The following is a 21682-nucleotide window of genomic DNA, read 5'->3' as shown; positions in this document are numbered from 1 at the left end:
TTCTTTCGCCGAAGAAAGAAGAAAAAGGAGCCGCTGTCTACATGTACATGCGCCCTTCATCGATTCCGGGATATATCCCCCCTCTGATGTGAGAGTCGGGAGGAAACGAGATTGATCGGAAATCGAATTCTGCCCTCAAAACCTTGGTGGATGGGTTTTGCGTCGAAGGGGGAGCAGCTCGGGTTTCCGGCTGGGAGAAGATTAAATGATGCACGAAATCGTTGCTGCTTTCAAGTTTCAATAAGTTACCTTTTACCATTAATCATTTCACTTTTGATATGGACTAATGTTGTTCATCATGGTTGCTGCTTTAAAATTTTGAGCGGGGGAGAACCCAACCAATTTCATCCAGTGTAGCTGGCCCAGCATACATCTTTGTGTAGTCGACTTGCCTAGTAGTATGATGGTCGCGCCGTAATAAGAAGCTCTCAACTCTCATCTCTGAATTCTACGAATCGTGCTTCCTTATTAATCTACGTAACCGCTTTAAGCCGTCCATGTAATGGCATCCCCTGCATGCAATTTGAATCGACTAAAGGACATTGGGAAACGATAATCAGTTTCTTCGGTTAAGTTCTTGGAGTTCCGTTCAATGATTTAATTCAAAGCATAGGCTACAGATTAATCTCCCCTGAGGTTCGTCACGAAATTCATGGAACATTTCATTCTCATTCAACAGCTAAAACCTCCTTTGCGTAACTCTCACTTTGTCTTAACTTTTTTTTACTTAAGACACATATAGAAAATATTCAATTGAAAACCAGATTACATATAGGAGCACGTAAAAGATCGATACCGTGTGACGCTCTTGGCTTCACAAATGGTTGGACTTAATGCGAAGCTCCGCCGAAACCTCGCGAAGACAAATTTCTCTATCCAGTGTAGAATTCAGGATTTTCTATTACTTTAACGTAATAAATGTTAAAATGAATTAATCTGAACAGATTTCCATAAGGGCAAGTCAATAGAGGTCAAAACGGAGGGGCAGTCAACGCGGAAAATTGCCACCAGTTCTGCAAACAGCTGAAAAAGTTGTTGCAGTTCAAGAGATTGCATTTTCAAGACTGTGATTGAACGCCCGATTTCCCGAGAAATGTTACAAGAAATTTAGGAACTTCAAAAAGGTCTAGTCGATATCCAGTTTTACAAGCTACAAGTACAACGTGGTAATCAGTAGACAAGGAACGGCTTTCCTTCAAGGTCCGGAACTCGAGTTCGAGTAAAGTCTACAAATGCGGGAAAAGGATCGTTTGCTAAATCGACGAAACCAAGTTGACTGAGCGGTAACATTTGACAGCAAAAGGTGTAAAAAGAATAAGGGAAAATATAACTATTATGGTCGTACTCCCTTAAAAGGAAACCTTCATCTATTCTCAGAAAAGGTTTCAATTCGAAGGTAACAGTTCCTAGAAAATAGTGCAGCTGAAAAACTTTTATTAATTCCAACTGTGGATTCTTAGTCCGAGTCTGACACGTCAATTAAACAGTCTTCAACTTTCGATTTCTTTGCCGCGGCCGAATGTGTAGTTGATTGCTTCCTAGTGGTCTTACCTCGGCTGCTACTCGCTTTCTCTGCCTCGTCCACTGATGAAGCCTCAACTTTCATGGTGATTTGACTGATTTCCTTGTTGATGAAATGCGCTCGCTCACCTATTTGAAAGTGATAGGAAATGAAATTCGGTTGAGATCAAATAGAGGAAAGTACGTGAAAATTGAATGCTATACCGAGGAGAAGGTAACTGATGGTGCTGTAAGGCGTGAAGTGGAAATCTTCTTTCAGGTAGCCTTCGAGTAGCAAATGAGCCAAAATTGATTCGCACTTGTCACGGGGTAATTTTGCCGCTTTCTTGAAATCAGGTAAACGCAGCGAAACTTGTCCAGTGTTCTGCCAAGCATCGATCAATTTTTGAGCTGAAATAAAATACAAACAAACCAAATAATCAAATCAAATCATCTAGCTAGTTTCAAGCAAAAGGGCAACCTGTCACGCGCACTTGTTGTTCTTCGGCTCGTTCAAGTATTTGCCTGAGAGTAGTCAGATGTTCGACGATGTTAATCTCCGCTGATGTCGAGTCTTTGCTGCAGTGGTCACACATTTTATTGCAGGAAGATGATTCCCATCGCTCGTCGAAATGACTGGCTATGATTTCGCGGCGACATCTAAAATTTGAATAGTACATGTGCATTTCATATGACAAACATTTTGAATTAGTTTTAAATTTTACCTTTCAGGGTCTAGGCAATAGGCAGCCATAGCGTAAAGGTTACGAAGACCAGTTTGCTCAGTAAATACCATTGTACTTAATCGAAACAAGTCAGACAGCCGCCAATAAACTATGCAGCAGGCTTGAAGATCATCTCGTCCCGCTCGTCCGCTTTCCTTTAATAAATAATGCAAATAGAAAGCGCACAAATCTTTCACATGTCGCTTGATATTTTGTACCTGGTAAAAATTTTCCATAGATTTGGATATAGAATGATGAATGACAAATCTGACATCTGGCTTATCGATTCCCATTCCGAATGCAATAGTCGCAACCACAGCCTTTCAATAAAATAAATTTGTTTACATGGATGAGATCTATACAGAAATGATCAGTTCAAACCTGGTATCTATTTTCCCGCCATCCTGTGTGAACTTCGGTTCGATCTGCGGGATCTAAACTGGCGTGATAAGATGCCACACGGCATTTTTGTTGCCGTAGTTCACTGGCCAACTGATCACAGTCTTTAACGGAAGTGGTATAGATGATGCCGGATTGCCCATGAAACCTGTTTGTTAGCAATTGCACCAATTCGTCGATACATTCTTTTTGGGTGGAGGGTTTAATCCTAACCTAAGTTAAAATAAATCGTTTAACGACTTTTTTCCGTGTCAAATACACTAGAATAGTACCTCGTAATAAAGATTGGGACGATTAAAGGAAGCTTTGAAAACCAAGCAATTCTTCATGTTAAGCATCTTTTGCACATCGTTTGTTACATTTAACGTTGCTGTGGCAGTAAGTCCAACTATGGGCACGGTAGGGAACAGAGAACGTAGGACTCCAAGATACTTGTAATCTATGAAGAGGACAATCATCATTATAAGAATATATATAACAGCTGGTTTAAATAAATTATTCACGCACCTGGCCGAAAATCATGCCCCCATTGAGAACAGCAATGTACTTCATCAACGGCCACACAAGCAAATCGTTTGATCTGATACATTTTTTGCAACTTTGTCATGAATCTTTTGCTTTTAGCAAGTTTCTCTGGTGTTACATAGAGTAACTTAAGGGAGGATTTTGCATCTGTCATGGCCTAATAAAAATCAATGTAAATGAGAAATTTGAGTGGCAGGTGGCCTTTTTTGGGTGGCATTAGTAAGAGCCTGGAGCATAAATGTAATATACCGAATGAACCATGTTGACTTCTTCTTTGCTAGAACTTGCATTTAGTTTTGCAGCTTCTATACCCAGTTTCTCCAAACTGGCCAACTGATCTTCCATTAGTGAAACAAGTGGAGTAATAACAAGAGTAATACCTTAATATAGGAAAAATACACAAATTATTGCGAAAGACTTCAAATAAAATATGTCAATTCATTACCATCAGATACTAAAGCAGGAAGCTGATAGCAAAGACTTTTCCCTCCACCTGTAGGCATAATCAAGATGACATCGTGACCTTTGAGAGTTGCATTCATCGCAGATAGCTGCATAGGTCTAAATTTTTCAATATGGAATGCATCTTTAAGTGTTTGGTATAATTTTTTAGTCCAAGGAAAATCTATGATAAACACATTAAGAATTATTAACTTATAGAATCCTTTACAGAGAATAAAACACTTCTGCTTCTACTCACCATTGCTTTCCCAGTCCTGACTAGCAAGTTTCTATATTAAGAGACAGAAAAAAGATAAGGATGTATAAAAAGACAACAAATTCGTGATTATATCAACCTTTGTGGCTTCTTCATTTGCTTTTTCCTTCAATGCTTGTTTTCTTTTCAGAAGTGATGTTTTTCTCTCTTGAAGTTTGTCTATATCCTCCTCTATAATTCTCAATTCTGCATCAATTTTTTTCAACTCTTTCTCTGCATTTCGAAATAAATTTATGTGTGATTACTCTATTTAATTTGCAAATATTTTCAGATTTAACAACGATAACGTAACACACCAACAGAGAGTTGAGCCATTTTGAAATCGCCGTCAAATTAGAGAACTAGAGCAACTGCTAATTTTGAACGTTTTCGTACCTAGCCTCCGAAAATTCCCGTTTCCACTCCTCCCACCTCTCAGAGGGAAGCTCAGAATCACAGATCACAGCTAAGAAATCTGTCAATCAGGATAACATTTCAAAGTCATTTATAACGATGGCAGCAACAATTGGACCAGTTGCAACAGTCAACGTAAGTTTTCAACGTTTATCAGGAGTAGTATTGAAACACTTAATTAGCGTAGTTAATGTCTAACTGTAAACAGTTAAGAGGAAATGTAGGCAGGGTGTTGCCTTTCGCGGTCACGCCAAATTAATAAGCTGTGTTTTTCCTCCATACTTATTTACAGGCTGAAAACAAAATACGCAATCTAAAGCTTGCCGGACATGTTGGATTTGATACTCTTCCTGACCAGTTGGTCTCTAAATCAGTCCAATGTGGGTTCAACTTTAATATCCTCTGTGTCGGAGAGACTGGTTTGGGAAAGTCAACCTTGATGGATTCACTTTTTAACACCAGTTTTGAATCAAATCCAAGTCCCCATTCTCTTTCGGGAGTCAAGCTAAAGTCTCATACTTACGAACTTCAAGAATCTAATGTCAAACTAAAGGTAGGGTTAAACGTAAATACTATGTGAACAAATTGTTACTATTATTTGCCTGTTACAGTTGACATTGGTTGATACAATCGGTTATGGTGATCAAGTCAACAAAGAAGAATCTTTCAAACCTGTTGTGGATTACATAGATGCACAATTTGAAGCATATCTGCAGGAAGAATTGAAAATCAAGCGTCAGCTGGCTACATTTCATGATACCCGTATCCATGTCTGCCTTTATTTTATTTGCCCAACTGGTCATGGGTAATAATTAACTCATACCTACTGATTTTCTTAAGAAAAATTCTTAACTTTTGATTAACTTTTTTAGTTTGAAATCTCTTGATTTGGTTTGTATGAAGAAACTGGACAACAAAGTCAATATAATTCCAGTGATTGCAAAAGCTGATACTATTTCAAAACCTGAATTGATGCGTTTTAAGGTTTGTATTGCCTATAAAAAATATGTATTGTTTCAGAATCTAACCAGTTATTCTTATTAGACTAAAATCATGTCGGAGCTAGCAGCAAATGGTGTTCAAATCTATCAGTTTCCAGTGGATGACGAAGCTGTTGCTGAAATGAACCTCTCCATGAACGCTCATTTTCCTTTTGCGGTATGCGGCTCGACCGACTTCATCCGCGTAGGAAACAAAATGGTACGAGCTCGTCAATACCCATGGGGCACAGTTCAAGGTATTGAGTTTTTTGTATTAGCATTAATGCATTAGTTAATCTAACAACGATATGTTTTCCCATTATCAGTGGAAAACGAGAATCATTGCGATTTTGTGAAGTTGCGTGAAATGCTTATCCGCACAAACATGGAAGATCTGAGAGAGACCACCCATATTCGTCATTACGAAATTTATCGGCGTTTAAGACTCGAGCAGGTACTTGATCTCGCTAGTTCATTTTGAGAGATCCAATTTTAAATGAATTACAAATTTCAGATGGGTTTCAGCGATCTTGATTCCGACAACAAACCACAGAGTTTCCAACAAACTTACGAGCACAAACGTCAATTACTTCGCATGGAATTACAACAGAAAGAAGATGAGATGAGGCAACAGTTTGTCATTCGCGTCAAAGAAAAGGAAACTGAGTTGAAAGAGGCAGAAAAAGAGGTAACATTATCCTTTGCCATTCCCGTTATCCTGGTTTAACTAATGTTATTTGTTTCCATTTGTAGCTTCAATCTCGTTTCGATAGGCTCAAAAAAGAGCACGCTGAAGAGAAGAGGAAATTGGATGAAGCCAAAAAACGATTGGAAGATAATCAGAATGAGCTCGTTAAGCGACGCCAACAGTTGTTGACCCAGAGCACGGGCACTTTGGGTCACGGTACGCTAACCCTTGGCAAAAACAAGAAAAAATGAACTCACAAATAAAACACTTTAATTTTCCTCCTCGACACTTCCAGAGAAACGTCTCAATTCAATTATCTTTCAATCATATGTATCATCATCTTTTTTTAGATTTTCATGTGTATGCGTTTAAAGAAAAATCTTTTTAAAAAGTATGCTGCTGTCACGTAATTGGTCGACCAGATAAATGCTGGTGATTTTTTGTTATCAGTTGGGTTTGACTAGCTTCCCCTTTTTCTTCGTTTCCTAAATCCTACCTACCTGCCATTTTCCCCTCAGTTTTCCCCTATTTTTGTTAATGACTAGTCTTTGAACAACATACAATAAAGAACACATCCAAATTGGACACAAGATTAAATTTTTTGGGGTTTGAAATGCGGGTCTCATTGGCAATGCGCTTTGACTGACGAGGCGGAGAAAATTCAAATGCCTGAACGAAAAACGGGTCCAGCTTTGGGCGTTACCGTAATTTGATACGCAGACTCGTCTGTTCAAAAGCTCACTAAAGAGAAAATAAAGTTCAAAAACACTGATGATTTGAATTTTCTTTTTACTGTTAACATTTTATTCTTAATTACTTACTATCTATCAATCGTACGTCAGGAAACTAAATTGGCAATTTCGTATTCATAGCTTGTACCATACGGAAACAAAAGTTCTCCTGAGCCTGAAACTTTGGAAAGTCTAATATTTATACCGGAAGTGACTATTCGTTTAAGTGTTCGTTTACACATACATGCATACAACACCCACACAGAAACCTTGCAACAAAGCGTGAAGTGTTCATGTCTTTTCTCCGCCGGAAATTTGCACTTCAAGCAGTATTTTTCTTACCGATAACGCTGCCATAGATTTTATTGCTGAATTCGCCATTGTCGTTGAAATGGATACCACACACCCATCATCCAGTTTGTTCCATCTGTTCTCCAGAAGCACCTCGTTAAAAATAGGAGAAGTTTAGACCGAGCGACAGCTGCTATTGTCTAGGAAAGCTCAAACAGAAGCCCACATTTGGGAAGGGGGGCGCTTGGGATCAGTCCTTATTATTTGAGGCTCCCCTTTATTAAAGGGGGATCCCTTTCTATGGACTATTCTTTCCTTTTTCCAGGCGAACAGTTGATATAAATACACATATACTGAATACATTACTCCGTGTTAAATATTATTAAACATACTACCTTATCAAACCTTTGTAATCAAACGATTTCCTTTGCGGTTGTTCGGTAAGTTCAGTGAACCTTTTGCTGTGCGTGATTAATTTGTTGTATTAATCACTGAGGTTATTTGACAAAACCTTTCGCCTCTTAATTGAATATTCAAGTGGCTATTCAAAAAATGAATGCTTCATTATAAGATTCCGTCTTTTGTATCGTAATGGAATAGTCCATCATCTCGTTGTCTATTGATTTTCGAGGAAAAGATTTCTGAAGTGAGTACGTCATTTTCGACTTTGCATCGGAAATACGAGTCCATCGATCGACGAAGTTGCCGTGTCCGGCACTTTGAAACAGAAAAGTGGAACTAGGAAAACGCCCTCTGTAAACTGGACTGGAAACCAGACACAAGTAAAAGCAGATAGGCAACCTTTTAGGAAACCCAACACTTGGAGCGCTTATGTGGTGGTTTGGTTATCTCTGGGGTTAGCAGCCCCTCCCCTCATTTTGTTTTAACTTTCACGTTAGTGCACCGTGTTACTGTGCTGCAGCCAATTTCAAATCGGAAGCCAAGATCTTTTGTTTGACAATTACCAGTGCCACGTGACATTTATTATTGGGCTATCAGCGTGCAAGTTATCAGCATAAAATAAGATAACCCCTTTAAAAAAAAAAGGAAGTGGAAAAAATTGTACTTCAACTTTTCTTTTGGGAAAACCAAGTGGGAGTGTAGCCTTTTTAAAACTCTATTGCGTAATAAGAAAAACCCGTCGGGAAGATTAATATCAAATTATAATCAAAATAGAAAATACGAAGATGAATGCATATGCGAGGCCATCGGATATCAAGGAACATCTCTCAGTATTTCATGGTCTACTTGATTTGGGCATATTACACAGCGACATCTATGGCTGATGACGATGTCGCTTGTTAAAGTGAACTTGATTGGTTCAATTTCATGGATGAACGAAATTTAAACATTCCAGAATGTAGGTGGCAGGCGCTAACAATGATCACGAATTAATATATTGATGCCAATCCAAGGGCCTTTGCTAACTTTGTTAATGTTGCTAACGTATAAAAAGGTCGTAGAATCGGGAACGACCACAAGGTCAGGATTCTTCCAACGCTTGTGACTGCATGATCTGATAACTATTACAGTGAACTAGTGCTTTATTTATTTAAAGGAACGTTTGCTGCTTAACGTTCAGCGACGTTTAGAAATGCCTTTCCATTTTGCTGTATTGTGCTGTGTTCTTTTTCAAATCCTTGTTTTCATTCAAGAACTGAGTGCTACAACGACTGAGACTCTAACATATTGGAAATGCCTGCAGAACGAAAATCCAGATTGCCACTGTTTTCCGGTAAATAGTAAAAACTTATACGATTTCAAGTTCCAGTGTTCAGTTGGTGAGGATGGAATTTCGGGAAACTTCCGGCGCCAGGCAAAAGACGTCAATTTATTTGAAATTAATTGCCCATGTAAAAATGAAGCCAACCCCTTCACAGAATCTGTGTACGCAAACTTTAAAGAGTATCCAACTAGCAATTTTACAATTCTAGAGTTCAAATTGGACTACTGCCCACTTCCACAGGAAAACGTGTCGACATTATTTGCGAAGCAGATGAATCCCCACATCATTCAGCGTATTACGCTGCGCTCATGTTCTCCTATTCGAACTCTTCACCGGAATTCATTTCGCAATATGACAAAACTAAAGAAAATCGAATTGACTGACAATCAACTTGAATATTTACCAGACGATGTGTTTGATGATCAATTCAATTTGGTGCAACTTTTGCTGGAAGGTAATAAACTGGAAAAAATAAGCGGGAAAATATTCAAAAATATCCCGCTACTGAATATCCTGAACTTGAGCTCAAATAAAATTAAAAAATTTGAAATTGGTGCCTTAAGTAATCTCCCAAACTTGGCTCAGTTACAACTCAGAAAAAATCATCTTGATAAACTTCCCTCTGATGTTCTACAATCTCTGGCGAATTTAACTACTTTGGATCTGAGTTTTAATAAGTTAACAAGTTTGGATAAGGATGCTTTCCAGTTCAACACAGATTTGATGGAACTTCATTTGCAGAGCAACTCGCTTCAAGTACTGCCTGAAGGAGTATTCCGCAACAACAAAATGCTGACAACATTATTTTTGCAGTCAAACCCTAAGCTCTCGACAGTTCATCGCGGAGTCTTTGAAAATCTTACGTCATTGACAGTTTTAGATTTAAGTCAGTGTTCCTTCAACCAGTCGTCATTCGACCAATACACGTTTTCAAATTTATCCCAATTGAACACCCTTAAGCTGTCAGGAAATAAGCTCAATGGATTGCCTGCAGGTTGGTTCAATGGACTGACAAATTTGACCCATTTGGATCTATCGTTTAATTCGATTTCAACCATCGAAGATAATGCGTTTAGTAGTTTGCGACTTTTGAACACTCTCAGCCTGAATGGAAATTACCTTGCGCGAATTGAAGCCAATGCTTTCATAGGCATCGGAGCCTTGAAAAGCTTATATCTTCAAGAAAATCAAATTGAAGTCATTCAAGCAGAAGCCATGAGACATTTGCAAGAATTAACTACTATTAATTTAGCACGCAATCGTCTCAAATTCGACGAAGGTCTTATTTTAAACGGCGGATGGAAACAATCACCATTACGATACAATTTAAAATTAGAAAAAATCGATCTGTCTCGGAATCAAATCGCGGACCTATTTTCCGATTGGTCATCGATGAAATCATTAAATCTCCTTAACCTGGCTCACAATCAAATGACAAGTTTGGATTTCAAAGACCTATCAAATTTATCGCCTCTAACTAAGTTTACTCTGGACCTTAGTAACAATCATATCGCCCATGTAGATTTCGAGTTGGCCAAATCAATCGACGGTCAATCAACTGATGGAAAAGCTCCGATGACGGAAAAGACAGTTAACCTTGATAAGAATCCACTGGTATGCGATTGTAATGCATACTTTATGGCAGAGTACATGGACCAGTCAATACCGGGCGTAAGGCATTCTTGGAAGATAAATCCAACCAAGCTAACCTGCGAGCAGCCAGCCTCACTTGGCGGCCTTGCAATTTCTGAAGTGAATCCATCGCAATTTCTTTGCAACCGCACCAACGAAGATTTTTCACCGTGCGAATGGTACGTACGACCGGTAGATAAAACACTGTTGTTCGACTGTCAGCATAAGAACCTGAACGAAATTCCTACTCGCCTACCCCGACACGAGGATTACAAGATTCAGATGAATCTTTCGTCCAATTCGATTAATATCGGACAAATTCATCCCAACTCGTCTGACTGTTGCCCAGATGTCACCTGGCTGGATTTGAGCCACAACGGAATGGACGAGTCTTCAATGTCTGATTCCCAACATTGGGCTCAAAATCTTCATCTCCGTTTCCCTAAACTCAATCGGCTAGACCTTACCCACAACAATTTCAACTCGATTCCTAATGGAGTTGTCGATTCCTGGAACGGAATGCACAATTTAACTTACAATTTGAACGGAAACCCTTGGAAATGCGACTGTACAAATCTGGCGCTACTGAAATTCATTTATGGTTCATGGAAACGCTTGGAAGATTTCAACCAGATGAAGTGCGATGATGGGCAAAAGATTTCTGAATTGTCGGTGGAAATCTTATGCCCATCGGTGAATGCTGCGGTGAAATATTATACTATACCTTTGCCAATTTTAGCTTTGCTGATAGTTTGTGTGGGCATTATAGTTTACCGTAATCGGCGAGTCATACGCGCTTGGCTTTATAACCGTCAATTGTGCTTATGGTGGGTTGTTGAAGAAGAAGAAGAAGAAGGGAATGACGAACGAATATATGATGCTTTTATCAGCTTCTCTCACCACGACGAGAAATTTGTCAATGAAGTTCTTGTGCCCCAACTGGAACGCCCGCCGATTGGTTTACCCCATTACCGACTTTGCATTCATTATCGCGATTGGTACTAAATAATCAATACATTATAATTTTCCAATAACCCAGAACCTTATAAAATGTAAAATTATTATACAGGTTAGCAGGCGAATGGATTGCTGATCAAATTGTTCGCTCGGTCGCTTCTTCTAAACGAACGATTGTAGTCTTGACCGAACATTTCTTGGACAGTTTGTGGGGAAAGGTAAATATTATACCATAATTATTTATCTGTGTTACTTAATAATTTATTTTATTTTATTGTCCAGCTGGAATTCCGAACTGCTTATAAGCAGGTGCTTACGGATAAACGCATGCGATTAATTATAATCGTCAAGGGAGATCTTCCGCCGTTCGACAAAATGGATCAGGAGCTTCAAACTTACCTTTCCTTGAACACCTATCTGAATTATGATGATCCTTTTTTCATGGATCGACTACGATACGCCTTGCCCCACAATACAAGCACTAATGAGCCTGGTTCAAGAAAATCGCAAGCGATCAAAGATCAAGCTAACCGAGTTAATAGTAAGCCCGATCTTCATCTACCTTTGCCTTCGCTCGCTGATCGTGACAATCTAAAGGTACATGTTCAGTTGCCTCCTGATATTATTGAAATGTGTGAAACACCTATCAGTTCAACAAGTTCAACGGTTCCATTTTTCCCAAATTCTCCTCAGTGAGAACATTTTGTTTCAAATTTGATAAGAATTTATCATTTTTGAGAACAACGGGCTGTGTTACTTGGCGCATCGGTACAATTAATTTTTAGAACATTAAATATTATACAGGGTATCAAAAATTCATAGTTGCAGACATAATGACTGAACATCTTTACACAAACAAGTGGGTTAGAATGTAGTCAAGTAGACATTTCGGGTAGGAAATTTGAATTGCCCGCCCCTTTTTTTTAAATATTCAACTCAGTTGTTATTATCTACTATTTTTTTATCTCAAACCTACTTATGGGGGGGGGGGGGGTTGGGGGGTCATTCAGTCCTTTTTCAAGGGGACCTTTTTCTATGTATACCATTCTTTATTTTGCCAGGCATATAAAGTAAATATAATACATATGTACACATTTACTGAAAAATAAACCCCGGGTCAAATACTGTTGAATCTGATTATCTTATCTCGACCCCATGTAATCTAACGTTTCCCTTTGCGGAAGTTCCGGTGAGTTCATCGAACCTTAGTGCGTGATTGACATGTTGAATTAATTCCACCGCTAGGTCTTCCGACGGGACAGGCTTTCCCTGCCGAGCCTCAAGTGGCTTTTCAAAAAAGCTGAATGCTTCATTACTTATTACAGAATCCGTCTTTTGTATAGTAATGGAATAGTCTGTCATCATCTCTTATTCGTGTATTGATTTTCGAGGAAAGAATCTCTGCAGTACGTCATTTTCGACCTTGTCATCGGAAATACGACTCCATCGATCAATAACACTGTATAGATGTAGCTATCACGCCTACATTACACTTAGAGGGACTGTCTGGAACTTTTCTCTTTTTTTCCGGATGATGTATGACTCAAGGGCACACAGGGGGTGGGCGTGCGATGAATACCAAGCACAGCAGTTTATAACAGAGTTGTTTTATTATCGTTTAGTTTTCGTCAGCGTATCGCAAAATAAGCTTCAATTAATCAATAAGCGGTTAGTATTCTACCGGTTTATATATCTGGTAACAAACCGGATTATTTGTTGTTTTGTTTGAATCGATTCATCCGTACTGTGGAGCGCTCTAGTGAGATTCAATCGAATCAAACTGGGTTGACGGTTTGAATAAATAATGGTTAGTTAGATTCTTGTGAATACGGCAATAGTGTTTTATCGTTGGTTGCGTATATAACGCAGTATGATCGATGGCGTCGGCTATTCTCCCCTTTATCATCAAAAACCCTCCGGCTAATCGCTACTACCTGTTATAGCGTGAGTTGCTTGTCCAAGCTATCCTCATCTCTCAACCGCTAAAAGGGGTTCGAGCATGTTAGAAATACTTGTATGACAAATAATAATAACTGGAAATGAATCTCTTGTTTGTTTTCAAGAGTCGAGCGCATCCATTATCGGTGACACAGCACCAAAGCATGTTTTATAATAATAATAATAAAAATAAGAACAAGTTCTCTCGTTATTTTGAATATTTAAAAATGTCGGGGAGAAGAAGAAGACAATCGTATAAAAATGTGTCTTTGGCGGAACGAAACCATTGTAGTGAGACTGGCAGGCCCGTAATAACAGTCATGTCCACTCGACCGAACAAGACCGGAAAAGGTGGAAAGAACCTTCGTCAAGTCGGACCGGCGGAAGAACCAAGTAAAAATAAATAAAAGTTTCAGGTCAATTCCTTCTCTCCCTTATCGCGGGTGGTGGCGGATATGAAGATGAAATAAAAGATCCAACGGCGTAATTTCAAACAACCGTATCTTTATTCACCCTTCTCTTTTTTTATTTTTTAAATTTAAAATTCAACCGGCCTACCAAATACAACCGACGCTCCCTGTCTCGTCGTCTGCTCATCATAATTTTCAACTTCCGCCGCTGGGATCGCCTCGAGCTCCCCCCACCTTCTTCTCTGTCCCCCCCCCCCCCACCCCTCGATTTCCGCCAGCCAGGGCGCCAGTTTACTGGGGAACAAGCAACGAGAACGTTGGGTCGAATTTTCGTTCTGAGCGAAAAAATTCATTACCGATGCTTGTGCATTTGTGAGTGTCTGTGTGTACAGCACGAGTGGTGTGTGTTTGTGTGATATTGGGCCAAAACGAGACATAAACCCAACAAGAAAGTCGTGGCCATTTTGCGAGTCAGCTGTTTTGCTCGATAAGCGTTACAGTAGCAAAAGTCCTGGCCAAATCGTTCTCTCCCCCCATACACGTGTGTGTGTGTGCCGGTACAGTTGAGTCAGCAGCGTCGCGATCGATATTACAGTTAGCTTCTCTCTCTCTTGCACACTAGTGTTTGTACTGTGTGAGAATGATGCGTTGACAATAAGTGAAACTGGGTCCTACTGTAAACGTGATAATTCGTGTGGCATTTCGATAGTTGAAGACATCCGGATTTGCGACATCGATCGACAGGAAAAACGAGAGTGAAAAACGAATAGAATCTAAAAAACCACACCACGCCATATACACACACACACACATATCTAGAGAAGGCGACGACGCCGGATGGCGGCCGTCTGTTTTTGTTTTGTGTAAAAGTCGAGCTGCTGATAGCGAGAAGTTAAAAAGAAAAGAGAGGGCGAGAGAGCCATTTTTAGGTTGGACGGACTTCAACAGGAGCAGTCAACCAGGTCGGTATTTTTTCGTTTTCGTATACAGACAAGAGGCACGGCCTTGCCCTTGACGAAAAAGTTTACAAGATTTTTTAAAAATTATTTTATTTTTTCCTAAAACATTAAGGTGATGGGGGCCCGATGAAATGGCTTTTGATTACGGTGCTTACGGACGATCCAACCTTTCGGCATCCTCGCCAACCGACCAAGAACTGGACTATCATTATGGACTCAGTTTGGAGGAGTGGGCACGTGATAAGCCACTCAGCATCCTCCAACTCGATCCAGCTGATCGAGCCGTACTACGAATTGCAGGTACGCAAGCCCCATTAGAAAAATTTCTCTCTCCAATTATCGTTAAAGAGTTGGTTTCGGTCAGTTGAACACACGGCCGGATACTCACGCTGCCCTTTTTTTTTCTTCTCCCAAAAATTCTTTGTGGATATTATTATTTGGCTTTCAGTGCGTCATGCACACCAAGATGGGCGTTACGATAACTTTCTATCTATAATTCTGAATGTGTGTGTGTGTGGAATTGCGGAATGATTTTCTAAAAAATTCTTAGGGGGCTTTTTTGTTGATCCGATTCGCTGCGGTCGTATTTATATATCTAGACGGATATATCTATACTCTCTCTTTTATTCTTTTCATTATCTCTCGATTCTTCTTTCAGCCGGCGTTCGTGACACGCTTCGACGGATTTTGTTGTCGGCTGTTGGTTTTGTTGGTTGTGGGAGGGCGCGGGAAAAACCTGGGCACCTTCTAGAAGGCAAGAAAATACGACCGATGTTTGTGGTTATTCATTCATGCGTCGCATCTGCCTCGAGACTATTAGGGAACTAGGGAGATCGGGATCAGTCTTGATCCAATGATCAACCAGGGGACGTTTCCTTTTATACCAACACTGAGCTAACATTTTGATGATGATGGCTGCAGCAGTAGCGATGGTATCTTTATTCTTCAGGGAGGAGGAGGAAACGATCGATTGGTGGTAGAAATGGGGTGTGTCTCTTATCGACCTCCGGGAGGCCTTGACTCTGAAGCCATCTGTACACCTTTTGCGTAACATTGAGGCTTGAGCCGACGAGCGTTGCACTTGAAAGGATTTTTTGTTTTCACCAGTAGTGAAACGATTCTATGCTCCGATGAATCCGTTGATGGTTACCAAGTAAAAATGGAAATTTTTTGTTCATTTTCTCTCCTTACAAAATACTGGTTGATATTCAGGTGGAAATTACTAGCACCAGAGAAATTTTCTTGTTGTTGTTGTTTTGCTATGTATGTTTTACCACTCACTCACTCACTCTCTCTCCAAGCCAAAGTTATTGTTGTCATGGCTACTGATACGGGAGCGTGGGATTTTTATGACAGGAACCAGTCAGGAGGAGATCGGATGGCCGCGCTTTTGCGGCTACCAGACATCCAACTGTCATCTGAGATACGTTGCGGTGTCAGCACACACATACGTTACAGCTGGTTTGATGTGACGACATTGCCAGAGTGAGAGAGGGAAACTGAAGCTCAGGTTGTTGTTATCTGTTTTATTCCTTCATAGGGAAATTGGATTTTCGTGTTTTACGTAAATTGCGAAATCTTTTGAGTTTCTTTCTATCGATTGTCGTCGGGCCAGAGTCCTTCGTTTCGGTTATTGATCGAGACTCTAAGTGACATTTAAGAGATAAAAATAGGAAAAAAGAATCGAAGAAGAATAGCATGCCTGAGCTATCGTTCTTTTCTTCGATTCTTCTTATTGTCAACCCATTGTGTGTGCTGAGCATCCGGGCGGCCTCCATTCATTCCTAGAAAACTGACTCTAGCAGTCACGGCACAACTCCCCCTATTTGGTTGGATAGTAAACAAATCATGCTCGGTTCCGACTCTTCCATCTATTGGTCAAATAAGCGAATGTCAATAATACACAACGTATTATAATCATGCAGACAACTCCTGTTAAAGCTATTGGCTGACACACAGAAGTTTGTTGGGCCATCATCAATTGCTTATATAGCAGCACGCGACATTCGACTGTTATTGACACAAGATCCGTCAAATGTTTGCGCAGTATTGTTATGCAAAAGGGACGTCAGTTCCCCCTCGCAAAAAACAACCTAGCCCTTTGAATTCTGTTTGTTGTTGTCGATTTCGCAATGTCAAAGTAAAATCCAATGACCCTTTCAGTGAATCCTCTCATGTGTGAAATCCGTTTCCCGTGTGTCCAATTTTCGCCCGTGCTGTAAAGGCAAGGGCGGAGCAACACTTTTAGACGACGAGCTCAATCGAATAATTCATTCATTTTGGCATTCAAAAGTTCTCCGTACCCTTTTTGTTTCAACTCATTTGGCACACAAGCGACTTGACTGAGTAGCTCCTCACATGATTTGGCTGCGGTTATCTATAGACAGTCTCACGTCACTTCCACAATAGTCACTGCCCCCTAACATGACGTCCAGTATAATTTTTTTGTCTAAAAAATGCCTAGCAGGTCAAATTTCTTTGGTCAGGACTCTTTCCAGTTATTTTGGCGATATGTCAGTGAGAGAGAAAAGAAAGAAAAAAACAATACAAATATGACTGCTACTTTTTGGGGTTTGTGGTATTGAATGTCCAGTACGTTACAGACATTTGAGATTGGGTTTCATCGGGTTTCGTTTTTATACATTATAAAGTATATATCGTGAGTGCTGAGCTAAAGCAGCTGTGCGGTTAAAAGCGTGTATAGTCTCTCCCTTCCGGCTTCAAACAACAACAAAAACCCCTCCTACTTGTCGATTGAGTCGTTTCGGCTGCCTTCTTGAACCCAACGTAACGTTTAAGGAGCCTAATGACTTGATAAATTTGAAACGTCGTCGGGAAAGAACCTCGTTTGCTATGCTGTCGGGAAAATCTTGTTTTTTTTTTTTCTTCTTTGTTGTTATCTCGTTCATTTTCATCGGATAATTGCTAAATGATTAGAGTCTTTTATTTCTGTCTGCGTGTCGGCCTTGAAGGCAAAAAGGTCTGGTCATTTCTGGTTGTGTTTATCAAACCGCTTTCACTTTGAGATTGAGGCCACAAGATGAGGGGATGCTGAGAGAGTTGATTACAACTGTATTATAGAGAGAGAAAATTCTTCCGCCAACCGAAATCGAGCTCATTCTTCACGCGGTGGTACCTCCCCGGCAATTTATTACGCTGCAGTGTACCAACACACTCTATACTTTTGTTTTATTTCTACTGCACTACTTGTGCACTTCTTTTATTTGTCTTGTAAAGTTCGTGCGGCCTCGGGGATTCAGCCCCCGTGCTTGTCGATGACGTCAAACGGAAATGGCAATCGCCCTTATTGGTTGGATTCACTTGAAAATTGACCTCTTGGGCGCCGCCCCGGCTTTCATCTCCTCTTTTGTTTGAAAAGCTCGGGCGTCGCCGCAGATGGCGTCTTAGTTGTTATTAGTCGCTGACGGCCAAACATATCGTTTGACGCTTAATTTTTTTTCGGGGGTCTGAAATGTCTTGTAGTAGATGAGGTTCGCCTTAATGCATGTTTGTTGATGAGAGCTGTGTTTTATAGCCGTCATTATATTCGAGATTAGACGTCCGTGCATAGTCTATAAAGACAAACCTTAATGAGAAGGGACTTTGACTGGGAAAGTCATATGCATATGCATCGCTAATATTTCGTGACTTTCTAATTTTTTCAAATTTTGACGATGGGGGGGGGGGGGTTTGCATTTTTTTAAAAATATGGACGGCGTCGTTAGCCAATGAAATGAGAGTGCAGCCAGCAATTGAGATTTTCGCTTTGCGTGTTGTTGTAGATAGTCTTGTTACTTAACACGCACATGAATTGGCGTGAGTAATTTCGAACGTTGCCCAAGTCACAAGGTCGGCTGTCTCCTGCTACTACTACTAGTGGAGCACTTCTTTTCTCGCCGTCACTGATGACTTCCTTTCACCTTGAATTTGGTGACAATAACAAAAGAGTCTATAGACTAGCACATCCTAAGAATATTCAACATGTCACCGTCACGCACCATCCGCCCGTTATATCACAACATTTCTCTGAATTTCAATTCATTAGATTTGAAATTCTGGTATCGTTGGGTTTCATCTGATGTTTATCGCTTCTTCCTTTTCAGCAGTTGGCTCACGTCGTAATAATATTTGACTTGTCGATTCCTGTTTTCGTTATATCTCGGCAGTTAAACGGCTGGTCCCGCCGGTTGGAATTGGATAAAATCCAAAAAAAAATAAACTAACAATGCCAGTTTTGTGGTTTAGAAAAAAAAAACGAGAATTTATGTCAAATTTGATTGTATCAGCAAAATCAAGTTGGATGCAACATGGTTTAATAATTACAAGATGAAGTGATTATATCCTTGTAGCATTCAAGCTTTCCTTTTCGTCTACAACGTCGTTCTGTGGCTGGTCTAATGGAAAAAGGCAAAACGGACATTTCCAAAGATAAGTCTTGCAGATCAAATCGAGTTCACTGACTTGCTCACAATTTCGGCGGTTTTTTATTTATTGTTTTTAAAAGAAAAGGGGCTAACTGAAACGCATGACAGATTCTTAGTTGCCAACATTGACTTCGTTAACGATTCCGAGCGCTCGTTTCGCCAGCGGGAAATTCTTTCTGGCGAGTTTGATAAATGAAGTTTTCCCTTTTTTATATTTTTAAACGAAGAAAAAGAGCACCGTCAACTAGAATTCTATTAGAAACAAGGAGCTAATGAAAGGTCGCCTCGTCATCCTCCTCCTAAATATGAAATATTTATGTACGACATTGGTGGTCGTTGTTATTGTTAAGTGTCATCTCGTTAGGAGAGGAGAAAAACAGTTTGATCATCTTGAAATGTCGTCATCGTTGGGTCACTAATCAAATATGGACAAGAAAAGTAAAAAAAGACTTGCGGTGGTTTTGTTGCAGAAGAAAGAAGTCGGCATGTTGAAACAATCGGCAAACTGCGTCTCTCTCTCTTTCTTTTGACCGAGTTGATGCAATTTCTTTTCATAAGATCTCGTGCCAACTAATCAATGTTGATTTTTGGACACGTCCACGAGTGTTGTGTCAATATAGTAAAGCGACTCCCAAGGATGCCGAGTCACTTTTTTCTCATGAATGATTTTCCAAAAAAGTTGTGGAATTTTTTTAAAAATCCATCATGGAATGAATTTGATTACCGCTAGATGGCTAAGCGTCGCCGGCGTTTCGGGGTAAATCCTATTTGACGGGGGCGATCGTGTCCTTTTGACAGTCGACGCAGACGCACGTTAAAACCAAAATACCGTCATCAGTCTGTCTGCATTTCTGTGAACTTGTTTTTTTTTCTTTGGCCGACCGAATCGTTAATGAAAATGACATTAGTGTCCCGTGACATGTGTCGTCCAACTGTTCAACAGGGGCCCCAGACATTTGGCCAGGTGACGATTTGAAAGTTGTTGGGGGCTCAGCTCGACTCTGCAAACGTTTGAATATTTTATTCACATCATCATCGGCCCCCACAAACAGTCGCCTACAAACTCTCGAGTGAAAAATAACACACATAGAGAAAAGGCTTGATATTCTTTTCTTTGACAAGTGGTTCGGCGTGAACTTCGTCTGTGTGTTTAAGCAGCTCTCACACCTGTTATGATTGTGTGCGTCGTGTTGGCCAACTCGACATTGTCATCGTTTTTAGTGAGGGGGTGTCCTTCGTAGGCAGTGAACGTGTTGGGCAACGAAAAGAAGAATTCCTTTGCCTTTCGAGTGTTGGTGTGGGGGGGTTTGACCGGTTCGTAGGCAGCAACTGTTGGTCAAGTGGTAGCTTCTTTTTCTTCCAGTGTGGGTTGTTTTAGAAGAAGGAAAGCCCTGGGGTTAGTGTGTGTGGCCAACAACAACCTGTTTCTCTCACTTCGCCCCCAACATTTCAACATTTTTAGTGTGTCCATTCTCATTTTCCCATTTTTTCCCTCGGTGGTTTCTTCCGCCAACAGATGGCGCGCAAGTGGCGATTTTTTGACAGCGTCGTCGTCGGCAAATCTTGACGTGCTGCAGGCCCAGGCCGCATTGCTTGGGTTGGGTGTTGTTGCGTGTGTGGGTTATATAGCTGCTGCGAGTTCTCGGCAACGTTTAACGGAGCAGGTTGCCACCGGCCGTCTCCAGTTGGTGATCGGACCGCGTCGAGACTAGAAGTAGTAGCCGCAGTGCCTCTTTTTTTGTTGCAGTCCCCACCACCACCACCAACCAACCACCACTTGTTGTGCGTTGGATTTTTTTGAAATTTTTTTTTATTTACAAAAGTGTGACTGTGTGTTGTTGGTTGGTTGTGTGCCACGACGACTTGTTGGCACATTTCCCCATCCTGCGACAAGAAACTCTTTTTGGTTTTCTCTCCCATCAATTCAATCGAATCGATTTCGTCCAATTGCGAAAACATTAAAGAGTTGTGTGTTGGTGGTAGTTTGGGGTCATTGTTTCTCGCTGAATTGGGCCCCGCGGCCTTTTATTGTCGACACTCGGCCATGGCGTCTTGAAGCCGAGAAGCCGAGAAGGAGAAACTTTGTGTGTTTGTGTGGCTGCTGGTTGTTCTTGTGTGGCACCAGATTGGTCTGCCTCCATCGCCGTATCGCCTTTTTTTTTTCCGGAGAGATAAAAAGGAGAGGCTGAAACACAACAACAAAAAAATTACGAAACGATCATGACGACCCAGTCCTACTACAAGGACCGGCTGGGCTTTGACCCCAACGATCCCAGAGAAATGTCCAGTCTGGATCCGACTCTGCACGGCTACGAAGAAAATCTGTCCAAATTCAAAGGTATGTCTGTGTTGTGTGTCTCCTCTATTAAGATGTGAAGAGAACGGACAAATTGTGAGGCACAGGAGAGCCGGGAGCCACCGACTTATTAAGTCTCAGAAAGGGTCGCCGTCGAAACGTATTAATAATGAGATGTTCATTTTGTGCCAAACTTGATTAGAGAGACTCAACAACAACATTCAAGTTGGGTGCCGGGGTGAAAGCGTGATTGCGCCATTGGGAAAGACAACCCATGACGTGACCCGTCCAATGAAATCATTCTTCCTCCTCCTTCTACCTCATTTATTATAAAATATTAGACGTCGTAAAATTACGAAAATGACGTCTAGCCTTCCCGTCTGGTCCACA

The 21682-nt window shown here is 40.6% G+C and overlaps 4 protein-coding genes across 10 annotated transcripts in view; 3 read left to right on the top strand and 1 right to left on the bottom strand.

Annotated features, from left to right (window-relative positions):
- Positions 1 to 1417: 1417 nt before the first annotated feature.
- Positions 1418 to 4298, bottom strand: LOC124192043 (ATP-dependent DNA helicase Q1-like). Its single transcript, XM_046585182.1, has 13 exons — positions 4164 to 4298; positions 3947 to 4080; positions 3850 to 3880; positions 3595 to 3774; positions 3399 to 3529; positions 3132 to 3306; positions 2897 to 3063; positions 2607 to 2837; positions 2444 to 2545; positions 2226 to 2380; positions 1982 to 2160; positions 1726 to 1911; positions 1418 to 1650 (listed from the first exon to the last, which is right to left on the bottom strand). The coding sequence occupies exons 1-13, from the start codon at positions 4180 to 4182 to the stop codon at positions 1457 to 1459; spliced, it is 1884 nt and encodes a 627-aa protein (XP_046441138.1). The 5' UTR covers positions 4183 to 4298; the 3' UTR covers positions 1418 to 1456.
- On the top strand, positions 4260 to 6513 carry LOC124192044 (septin-2-like). The gene is made up of 8 exons (XM_046585183.1): positions 4260 to 4395; positions 4553 to 4813; positions 4872 to 5065; positions 5133 to 5244; positions 5305 to 5497; positions 5567 to 5694; positions 5755 to 5928; positions 5994 to 6513. Exons 1-8 carry the CDS (start codon positions 4360 to 4362, stop codon positions 6177 to 6179), a joined length of 1284 nt encoding a protein of 427 aa, XP_046441139.1. The 5' UTR covers positions 4260 to 4359; the 3' UTR covers positions 6180 to 6513.
- Positions 6514 to 7831: 1318 nt separating this feature from the next.
- LOC124193260 (protein toll-like) lies at positions 7832 to 12772 on the top strand. Its single transcript, XM_046587001.1, has 3 exons — positions 7832 to 11306; positions 11378 to 11483; positions 11548 to 12772. Exons 1-3 carry the CDS (start codon positions 8545 to 8547, stop codon positions 11959 to 11961), a joined length of 3282 nt encoding a protein of 1093 aa, XP_046442957.1. The 5' UTR covers positions 7832 to 8544; the 3' UTR covers positions 11962 to 12772.
- A 1127-nt stretch (positions 12773 to 13899) lies between these two features.
- LOC124193257 (microtubule-actin cross-linking factor 1-like) overlaps positions 13900 to 21682 on the top strand; it is a 67059-nt gene continuing 59276 nt past the window's right edge. For 5 of the 7 annotated variants that reach the window (XM_046586998.1, XM_046586995.1, XM_046586994.1 and 2 more), the window contains exons 1-2: positions 13900 to 14575; positions 14685 to 14872. In XM_046586998.1, coding sequence (XP_046442954.1) covers positions 14704 to 14872 — 169 coding nt within the window. In that variant the 5' untranslated portion in view covers positions 13900 to 14575; positions 14685 to 14703. Of the gene's footprint in view, positions 14576 to 14684; positions 14873 to 19750; positions 21335 to 21682 lie in introns of those variants that run through there. The other 2 variants (XM_046586997.1, XM_046586992.1) reach the window with 1 other exon arrangement.

Source organism: Daphnia pulex, chromosome 4 (assembly GCF_021134715.1).
Source record: "Daphnia pulex isolate KAP4 chromosome 4, ASM2113471v1".
NCBI lineage: Eukaryota > Metazoa > Arthropoda > Branchiopoda > Diplostraca > Daphniidae > Daphnia > Daphnia pulex.
This window is presented reverse-complemented; position numbering and strand designations above follow the sequence as displayed.